Source organism: Sinocyclocheilus grahami, unplaced genomic scaffold, assembly GCF_001515645.1.
Source record: "Sinocyclocheilus grahami isolate Dianchi unplaced genomic scaffold, SAMN03320097.WGS_v1.1 scaffold412.1, whole genome shotgun sequence".
NCBI classification, from domain to species: Eukaryota; Metazoa; Chordata; class Actinopteri; order Cypriniformes; family Cyprinidae; genus Sinocyclocheilus; species Sinocyclocheilus grahami.
This window is the reverse complement of record NW_015505591.1, coordinates 398,288-409,401: the sequence shown is the minus strand read 5'-3', so window position 1 is coordinate 409,401 and position 11,114 is coordinate 398,288. Positions and strand designations below refer to the sequence as shown.

Below are 11,114 nucleotides of genomic sequence, written 5' to 3'. Positions count from 1 at the left end.
ACCTCCTGGATGAGTCGTCGTTGCGCTCTTGGAGTAATTTTGGTTCACCACTGTTCCAAGTTTTCTCCATTCGTGGATAATGGCTCTGACCATGGTTCGCTGGAGTCCCAAAAGCCTTAGAAATGGCTTTATAACCCTTTCCAGACTGATACATGTCAACTATTTTGTTCTGATCTGTTCTTGAATTTCTTTAGATTGCGGCATGATGTGTTGCTCTTTAATCATGCTTCGCTTTGTCAGACAGGTTCTATTTAAGTGATTTCTTGATTCAACAGGTCTGGCAGTAATCAGGCCTGGGTGTGGCTAGTGAAATTTATCTCAGCTTTCTAAAATAATGTGGTTAATCACAGTTCTTTCATGATTTAAGAGGAGGGGCAATCATTTTTTCACGTCAGGCCAGGTAGGTTTAGACAGCTTTTTTCCCTTAATAAATTAAATCATAATTTAAAAAAATGCATTTTATATTTACTTGCATTATCTTTGTGTAATATTAAAATTTGTTTGATGATCTGAATCTTTTAAGTGTGAGAAATATGCAAAAAATAAAAAACAGGAAGGGGGCAAAAACCTTTTCACTGCACTGTACCTGTATGATGTTTACAGTTATCAGGCATTTTAGCAAATTTGCACTGAAATGTCTTTTACAACACCTGTTTATTGTGGTTTATCTTTTTAAAATACATGTTATTAGCTTTTAAAATTTGAGATGCTGGAAAAGGCATGGAATTGAATAAAATCTTAGTTATAAAAATGACTATAACAAATAGCTTTTTTCTAGCTATTTGCAGCTCTAAAATATTGGCTGTTGTGAATCCTTATCTGGAAAATTTGAATGACAGGAGAAGTCATTGAGATTGTGTGGTGAAAAAGTGTGGGAACCCTGTATTATACTAGAGCAGCATGTGTGTCATGTGCTTCCAGCTCTCTGATAGGCCTGTCGCATACTGTCATTATAAGTGTGAGGTCACTCACCTGTTGAGAGTAAATCTGAGCCGTGTAATTTGGCCTTAATGTGAGACTCAGCTGAGTGACATGATCGAGGAGGTTATGGCAAATGAGTGACACTGGCATAACCGCAGACACTTTTTCATGTCTGTCTCCTTCTCTTTTCATTGTTACTTGTCAGTCAAGATGTTACACCCCCACATGCATCATTTGATTATCTTCATGCTTTCACTCCCACCTGTTTTCCGTCACCTCGCTTCCTATATATGACTCTAGAAATTGATGAAACTGTGTCACGCTGTCTGTGCTCTGCACACTGGGTGTCAGCCAATAGGATGATGCCTGTCTGCGGTGTGGAACAGCTTGTGTTTGGATGTCTTTGGGACTGGTGGCTCACGTTTATTCTGTGAGCTGCTGTTGTGAGCGGCTGAGGGATATGATATTATTGGATGAAATGGTTACAGAAGTGAAGCACAGTGGAGAATTGCAGTGGACATTGAGAGGGAAGCTCAAAGACATCGGCGACGGTCTTGATGTCTTGGAAGAAGCACAGTGTGTTTGAAGGACTGAGACAAGCTGTTCATCAAAAGCATGAATGATATGATGGCACATCATAAAATAATAGTTGTGGATCTCCAATGAGTTTGAACCATAAATTGGACAGTCCTCGTCTTATTGTCGCCACTGTGGCCATGGGAAAAACATATTGTAAGGTAACTGTTTTTGAGGTTGCCTTTTTATGTTATAATACTTATTTTATTACTATCCCAGTTTAAAGTAAAAACATGACTGGAAATGCCTTGATTAGAACCTCTGTACATAATGTAAATGGTTAATAATATTGTATAATAATGATGATATACAGTGCTGCTTGAAAGTTTGTGAACCCTTTACAATTTTCTATATTTCTGCATAAATATGACACAATTCATCATCAGATTTTCACACAAGTCCTGAAAGTAGACCTAGAGAACCCAATCAAACAAATGAGACAAAAATATTTTCTTTGTCATTTATTTATTGAGAAAAATGACCCAGTGTTACATTTCTGTGTGGTGAAAAAGTATGTGAATCTCAAGGATTAGCTGTTAATTTTAAGGTTGAAATTAGAGTCCATCTGTTCAGAGGGGGTTTCAAACAGTGGAATGACTATCAGGTGTCATTGCCTGCCGTGTTTTATTTAGAGAACAGGGATCTATGAAAGTCTGATCATGTTTGCGGAAGTGAATCATGGCACGAACAATGGAGATCTCTGAGGACCTCAGAAAAAGAGTTGTTGTTGCTCATCAGGCTGGAAAAAGGTTACGAAACCGTCTCTAAAGAGTTTGGACTCCACAAATCCACAGTCAGAGAGATTGTGTAGAAATGGAGGAGATTCAAGACCACTGTTAACCTCCCCAGAAGCGGTCAACCAACAAAGATCACTCCAAAAGCAAGACTTGTAAATAGTCTGCGAAGTTGCAAAGGAACCCTGGGTAACTTCTAAGCAACTAAAGGCCTTTCCTCACATTGGCTAATGTTAATGTTCATGACTCCACCATCAGGAGAACACTGAACAACCACTGTGTGCATGGCAGAGTTGCAAGGAGAAAGCCACTGATCTCCAAAAAGAAAATCACTGCCTTTCTGCAGCTTGCTAAAGATCATGTGGACAAGCCAGAGGACTATTGGAGAAATGTTTTGTGGACAGATGAGACCAAAATAGAACATTTTGGTTGATATGAGAAGTGTTCTGTTTGGAGAAAAGAACACGCTGCATTCCAGCATAAGAACCTTATCCCATCTGTGAAACATGGTTGTGGTAGTATCATGGTTTGGGCCTGTTTTGCTGCATCTGGGCCAAGACGACTTACCATCATTGATGGAACAATGAATTCTGAATTATACCAGCAAATTCTAAAGGAAAATGTCAGGACATCTGTCCAAGAACTGAGTCTCAAGAGAAACTGGGCCATGCAGCAAGACAACGACCCCAAGCACACAAGTCATTTTACCAAAGGATGGTTAAAGAAGGACAAAATTAATGTTTTGGAATGGCCAAGTCAGAATCTGGATCTTGATTCAATTGAAATGTTGTGGAAGGAGCTGAAGCAAGCAGCTCATAGGAGGAAACCCATAACATCATAGAGTTTAAGTCATTCTGTACTGAGAAATGAGCTAAAACTAATACAAGATGTTGTGCAGGACTGATCAGCAGTTACAAGAAACTTTACCTGCAGTTACTGCTGCAAAATTGGGTCACACCAGATACCGAAAGCAAGTATACTTTTGCACAGCACAGAAATGTAACAATGGATCATTTTTCTCAATAAATAAATGACACAGAAAATATATTTGTTTGATTGGGTTCTGTAGGTCAGTGATTCTCAACCAGAGGTGCGTGGACCCCTAGTGGTCCTTGACATAAGGCCAGGGGGTCCGTATAAAGTATAAATTTTGTATATTTTGACATGACACATTTCCATGAAAGAAAAATCCAATATAGCTGATGATATGGCCAAATACTGGACAAGTCAGCTAACTTGAATTATACTTGACTGCATTTGGTCCTCACAAAGACATAACTGATACGAGTCAATTTTGTTCTGAGGGTCCTTGAGGATGGTTCTGAATTGGACTGGGGTCCGGTACGCCAAAAGTTTGAGATTCACTGCTCTAGGTCTACTTTCAGGACTTGTGTAAAAATCTGATGATGTATTGGGTCATATTTATGCAGAAATGTAGAAAATTGTAAAGGGTTCACAAACTTTCAAGCAGCACTGTATATTATTATTATTTTATTATTTTTTAGAGGAGATTAAAAAAGAGGTACGTACAGTAAATGTACATAATGTTAATAGTTATTGTTACTTTTAAGTAACATTATTTTTTTGTAGTTCTGTTTGATACAGCTAGTGGCACAGAAATACAATAAATTGAATAAAAAATTTAAAATTAATTTATATAGTTAGGACACAGGATATACTTTATTCTTGACACTTCAGCTTGTTTTAAGGATTACAATGTTAACATGTTTTTATAAGTCCTTTGTAATAAAGGATCAAGGCAGTTTAAGAGATCATGCCCTTTTGCTTAAAAAACCCTTTAGTCAGCAATGCTTCACCTTCAGAATAAAGATGCTTAGAGCACATATGGCCATCTGAGAAAATGCTGATTTATGCGTTTCTCAAAAGTAGTTGTCATAACACCAAAGATGGTCAGCATTTACTTTATGTAAATGTAATGCAGTTCAGCTGAAGCTGGAAGTGACATTGCTCTCTCTGTATCTCTTTCAGTATCTTTTTCTCTCTTTCTAAGATTGATCATTCCAGCAGATGGGTAAGAATGATTGAATCCTTACTCTTTTTGAAAATGAAAATATTTGCTGACGATACAGTGGTCCATGAGGGCTTTCTGAAGTGCAGCAGGAAATGCTCTCTCTCCGACACAATCTGTCCAACTCACAAGCACTGCTCAGCGCCTCAGAAAAAACAGTATTTGGCTTAGACCAGATCAAGTATGAAATAGTGAGGGATGGGTGGTGAGGGAATGAGGGAGGCAGGGAGGAAGAGAATAACAGAGAAATGAGATCTCATCCATTAGCTCCACTCATCTTCTCTACATCACTGCCAAACCTCACAGTGACATCTGACCACACAGCACCTGCTGCTCATTATGCTCGCTCACCATCTCTCTCTCCTTCACCCCCTGCACTATTATGCTTGCTCACCATCTCTCTCTCCTTCACCCCCTGCACTATTATCTATTTTTGCACTCTTTTTGTCTTTAATTTGTCTATAACACTTGGCATTTGTGGATCATACAGTCTTGTGGAGGAAGCTTTTACTGATAGGACAGTAAAAAAGTTATCTGTGAACTTGTCCCAAACCTGAAACTCCTGTATTGCTTCTACTACAATTACTGTTGAAAAGTTTGAGGTCAGTAATTGTATTATTATTATTGAATTTTTTTTAAGTTAACACTTTAATTCCGTAAGGACATTAAATTGATTGAAAGTGAAGGTAAATACATTTATAATGTTAAATGTATATGAAAAAGTTCTATCTCATATAAAAGCTGTTATTTTGACATTTCTGATATCAACATTGATAATAATATTTTTTTCTTGATTACCAAATTACCAAATTGAAATGTTTTGTAGAGAATCGTGTGTCAAGAGTAATGGATGTAGAAAATTCAGCTTTGCCATCAGAGAAATGAATTGTATTTTAAAATATATTTAAATAGAGAACAGTTATTTGAAATCGTAATAATTTTTCACAATATTAGTTTTTACTGTATTTTGATCAAATAGATGCAACCCTTTTTTGCAGACTTTTAAAACATTTAAAAAATCTTACTGACCCCAAACTTTTGAGTGGTAGTGTTAAAATATATGTATGTAAAAAATAATACACACTGCCGCTCAATTTATTATATTATAATTATATTATACATTATATAATTATATATTATACAGCTTAGTCATAATAGTCTTCCAGCTCCAACCAAGTTGACCAAGATAGTCTACCAAATTAACCACTTATGACATAAATAACCAGGGGTGCGTGCCTTTCTAATTAATAAATGGTATGAGTGCAAATCAGCCACTATGCTTGTTTAAATATAATATGCCCTAATGTGTTTACTCATCTGAGAAGACTGCTGTTGTACTGCAGTACTTGAAGTGCCAGCTCTCTTTAGCTTCTTTCTCTCAACATTTGCATTCCGGCAAGTGTAATAATTTAAATGATAAAATATTCTTCTCCTCTGGGAGCATTTTAATCAAGTTTTGGTGTTTTTACCTTTGCCCGGTAGCACATATACACACTTATAACAGTGGAATCCAACACAAGCACAGTCGTGTAGTCAGCTGGCATGTTGGTAGATTGCGTGTTGGAGTGAAAATATTTTGCTCCGAGTTCTCAGCAATAATTTATTTTCATTTCAACTTTGTCCTCAAGGTTTATAAAAAAATTAATTCAGAAGAAAAAAAAAACAAATTAAACAATTGTTAGCATACAGTAAGAGTATAGAGCTATAAAATGAACATGAATGGCATAGTTCAGATAATTTAGTTTTACAAGTGTGAGAAGCATTTTAGTTTTTTTTTTTTTTGGGGAATATTTTCATTTGTGTAATTGTAATGATGAACAACAATAAAGGTCAGGAAGGGCCAGATTCACTAAACAGGGCAAATTAGCAAATGGCTAAAATACCAGTAATTTGACGAGCGCAAATGTTAGTAAATCGCGTTCAATGAAATTATTTTTCATAACACATAAACAATTACAGTGTACACTACTACAAAATTGAATAAGTGCTACCGGCCATTTAACAGTCATCTTATCAGTCGGACAGCAGCTTGTCACACAGCCTGCCTGTGCTACAACAGCAGCTGGAAAACTTGACCAACGTTTGTCCTTTAATGTTCCAGTGTGCGTGCTGGCCCGTCATGCTCGGGTCTCCACCTCACTTCCTGAATCACTCTGAGTCACATCAGCCTCTAGGACCATCTCTAAATCATTTCAACCGCACCATATGCTTCCCATAATTTAGCTCCAACAATAATGCGTCCCATTACTCATCCACACTCCCCTCAGGAGGGCTTGTGTTAGAACGACGTACGACAGTTCATTATCACTTTATAACCCCCTCAGAAGAGCACTCAGAAGAATGGAAATACTTCTGTTTGTCTGCAGGGAATTTAATTTATGTGTGTGCTCCCTGACAGAGAGTGGCATGAATTGATGGTTACGGTGAAGACGCAACAGTGTAGATGTCAGTTGACAGCTGAAACCTCAAATGAGGCATATCAGTTTTAAGGGCCATTGTTGGGGCCATTAACCAATCCTCACTTAGGTTTACTTGAAACTGGCATGTGCGTATTTTAAGTGTTGTGTGGTTATTGATCTGTCAGTAAAAAGCTGTTTTGTTTGCATAGTGGTTCTCTAGCATGAGAGCTCAAAAACTCTCTTTCTGCGTAAAGGTTGATAGATTAATGTTGTGTTTATTGCTTTGATTAATTCCAATTAACATCATTTTGGGTTAATGCGATGCAAGGCTTCTGCTGTAATTAAGATGTCAGAGGGAACCCAAACCCAGCCAATTAAACAGACAATTTGTTACTCTTGTTGATCAAATACATCATTGTTTGATCCTGGTGTGAACACAAAACGCCATGCGGTTTTGGCTTTGATAAATGTTTGACTCACTTTAACTTGTCACACAGCGTCGTAACCCGGCATGATGCAGCAAGTGATAAGCAACATTTTATCAATACTATATTATTATTATTATTATTATTATATTTTTGTTGCATTGCTCTGAGTAGCTCTTTCTACAGTGAAATTAAATCAGTGAAATATGTGATTGGCAGTGATTGTGTCTCATTGTTCAGCATTTTACTGAAATCTTTGCTGAAATGCAAGGATGTCATGATGTTACAATTTATGCATGTCATGTAGCTGATGGGTTTGGTCTATAACTGACTGTAGTCTTGTATTTATATATGTATCTTGTATCACTATTGTTGTCTTGGGCCTCTGTGGAATTTTTGTGACTCCTCGTGCCTCAACTCGGTTTTGACCAAATCTTAGATTGTCTGATTCGGTCTGATATCCTACAGTATAATGAATATAAAAAAGAATGCTACTGTACGGTTGACATCACATTATATTGACCATCTCATCATGTTTAGTCACTTCTGTTTAAGTGCATAGCTCTTTATTGGAAGTCGTGACCTAATGGTTAGAGAGTTGGACTCATAACCCAAAGGTTGTGGGTTCGAGTCTCGTACCGGCAGGGATTGTGGGTGGGGGGAGTGAATGTACAGCGCTCTCTCCCACCTTCAATACCACGACTGAGGTGCCCTTGATTAAGGCGCCAAACCCCCAACTGCTCCCCGGGCGCCGCAGCAAAAAATGGCTGCCCACTGCTCCGGGTGTGTGTTCACGGTGTGTGTGTGTTCACTGCTGTGTGTGTGCACTTTGGATAGGATAAATGCAGAGTTCTAATTCCGAGTATGGGTTACCATACTTGGCTTCATGTCACGTCACTTTCACTTTTTTTTTTTTATCCTTGTTTTGTATCATTTGTGAATCATCAGTGTTTGAAAGGATCCAGGAGACCTGTTCCTATTAATAGAGCTCCTAGTCAAGCAGATGAAAGCATAAGAGAAATGTTCCCTGACTGCTATTGCCTCTGTCCTTGTGATTCACTTAAGATCCTCTCTGAAAAGAGTGTCTTATAAGGGGAGATGGACCCATTGTGATGGCTGTTGAAGCTGCATCTGTTAAAGGCACTAGGTGACTGCAAATGGAAAATTACCAGGTTATAACAGAAAGCACCTCCTCACTGTCAGTGACAGGTGAAATGGGTGCCTTTTCCGGTTTGAAATTGAAAGCAAATATTTTGTAGATTTGAAGTAAGTGTTTTAAAATTTGAAACTTGAAACTACAAGGTTTCAATGCTGGTATTTCTACCAATAACCAGTTTTAAATTTTCTACCAACATGATAGGATTTTTAACATGATCCCTTAATGAAACTCAAAGATTAAATGGCATACAATAAACAAACAAACAGGGTTTTTTTTCCATTTCACAGCAACAGAGTTTTGTTTGTTTATTTGTTGGTTGGTTTGTTCAAAGTATGATTTGAATATGGATAATGGGCAACTGATTAGCGTTAATAGATCTTAATAACGCCTTGTCAATTAAATAAAAAATATACTTCTGTACAATACAATAATACAGTACAGTAAAAAGAGGATACTGTAACAGTAAAAACAGCAAAACTGCGAACATTTACCATTTTAAATAAATAATTTAATCAGCCATTACTTCAGTCTTCAGTGTCACTTGATCCTTCAGAAATCATTCTAGTATGCTGCTTTTGGTATGCAAAAAACATTAGTATCAATGTTGAACAACATTCTTTGATGGATAGAACGTTCTAAAGAACAGGTTTTTTAAATAGACATATTTTGTAACATTATAAATGCTTTACTTTTTTGATCAATTTCATGTATCATTATCATTTCATGTATTTATGTCTTTAAGAAAAAATTCTGACCCAAACTTTTAATTGAATAGTAGTCTATATAATACAAAATGTTATCTTTTATTTCCATATTTTATGTTCATGAAAGTATGCTAATTTGTTCTTACTTTTCAAGAAGTAAGAAACACTGGGGTAGAGACAAGCCAACAGCACAAAATATTGTTACTGGATTTTTGTTTGTATTTGCAACAATGTCTGTAGCAACATTTTTGTCATCAGCTACTTGTGAAAGTTACTGTTTGCACATGTATATGGGTATTTAAATGGAATACCTTTTGTCAAATAACCCAGGTGACACCAAAGTGATAATGACTCTCTCATGAGAGCTAGATCATGAGATCAGTCACATCAGATTTCACCAGGCTTCAAAGAGCAATCAAATCTACTTCACTATATGTCATTGTAACTTTCAGAGAGAGGAAAAGTCACAGCCATTTTGTCCTACAATTGTTCTCTGAGAAATATGCAGATGTTGCCTCACTTTGCTGCCTATGTGTACGTAAACAACAGCTGGGAGTGTCAGCTATTTATATTGTGCTTATTCTCCATGAATCTGGTGGATGCATCAAATATCTTGTGATTGTTTATGAATAGATAGATACATCTGCTTAAATGCTGTGGATGTAGATTAACAGTGTGTTTGTTCCTCTTCAGTGCATACATCAACAAAGCCAGCGATGCTTCTCAGCAGATCACGCTCATAGACACTGCGCTACATTCCCCAGAGGGCTTAGCAATGGACTGGGTCCATAAGAACATCTACTGGACCGACTCTGGACACAAAACTATCTCAGTCGCGACTGGTGATGGCAAGAAACGGAAGGTGTTGATCGACACAGAGCTTGGGGAACCGCGTGCCATCGCCGTTGACCCAAGACAAGGGTAATGATACAATATTTATAATCAGCCAAAAATGGTTCTCAACACCCTAAGGAAAATATTAAGCCTCCTCCACCAGTCTTTTCAAACCCTCTATTAAATTAAATAATAATGAATAACGTAAATATGATGAACATTACATGATATGTGTCAACACCCCAAGATATTTGAAAGCCTTGTCAAAGGTTCCTTCACTTCGTATGCATCATTTTCTTTTACTGGCGTTCATCATGATGACTCTTTCCCCTCAGGGCTCTTCTCACCATATTACAGAAGTAGAAGAGCATGAAAAACATGCAAATGAGTCTCAAGCTGGTCAGCATACCAACTAATTGTTGCCTGTGGGTAAAGTGCCCACTTCACTCTTATAGAACCGGACCTATGTACTGACTTTTTTTAATGAGCATACTCTCACATATTCATCTTGATTTTTGGCAGGTGATGAGCATTGAAGTTTCAAGGCCATTGGAGCTTTCTAATTTTCCACTTAACTGCATCTGGTTTATTTGGTAACATGAAGCTTTTGTGGCCCAAACAAAGGGAACTCCTCCAAGAGCTCCACAAATTTGTGCAGAATTGTAATAGTCATTCACAAAATTTTATATATCACCTGCCCCTACATTTAATAGGAATTTTGGATAATTAAAGTCCTTAAATGCAGTACATTAAATGTAGTATTCCACAGATTTTCCCACCTGCTTCAAAGATGACAAAGTGGAAATTGAGTAAAACATATTTTAGAATCCTTATTATTAATCCTCATCCAGTAAATAACAAATTGGAAAAATGATGGTGTCAAAAGTGGAGTCAAAAAGGTTGAGAACCACTAGATCTGTCCATGATTCTGATTATGAACATTTTGTTTGTTTTGATCCCCTCAGGTTCATGTACTGGTCAGATTGGGGAACGCTGGCCAAGATCGAGAAAGCCGGAATGAACGGAGTGGATCGACAAGTTCTGGTTTCAGAGAGGATCGAGTGGCCCAATGGGATTGCGCTCGGTAAAACACCATTTGAAAGTTTTGCAGTTCAGTTTTTCCATTCAAATCATCAAATATAGACAAAATAGAGAAAAACACACTGGAGAATAGCAGAAAAGACAACAAAAGATAAAAGAGAAACAGCAGAGAGCAAATCAAAGCATATCATACCAAAAAGCAAGACACAAGAGAGCTGCGTTTGCCATCATTACAAGAGACATCAACCAAAATACTAGAGGAGAAAGGGGAAAAAAACATTAGGATTGAGAA

General features: G+C 37.3%; 1 protein-coding gene across 1 annotated transcript in view; it reads left to right on the top strand.

Moving 5' to 3' along the window:
* Positions 1–11,114, top strand: part of LOC107551014 (low-density lipoprotein receptor-related protein 8-like) — a 182,571-nt gene that overhangs the window by 150,784 nt on the left and 20,673 nt on the right. The window contains exons 10-11 of the mRNA XM_016232492.1: positions 9,622–9,868; positions 10,747–10,865. Coding sequence (XP_016087978.1) covers positions 9,622–9,868; positions 10,747–10,865 — 366 coding nt within the window. The remainder of the gene's footprint in view (positions 1–9,621; positions 9,869–10,746; positions 10,866–11,114) is intronic.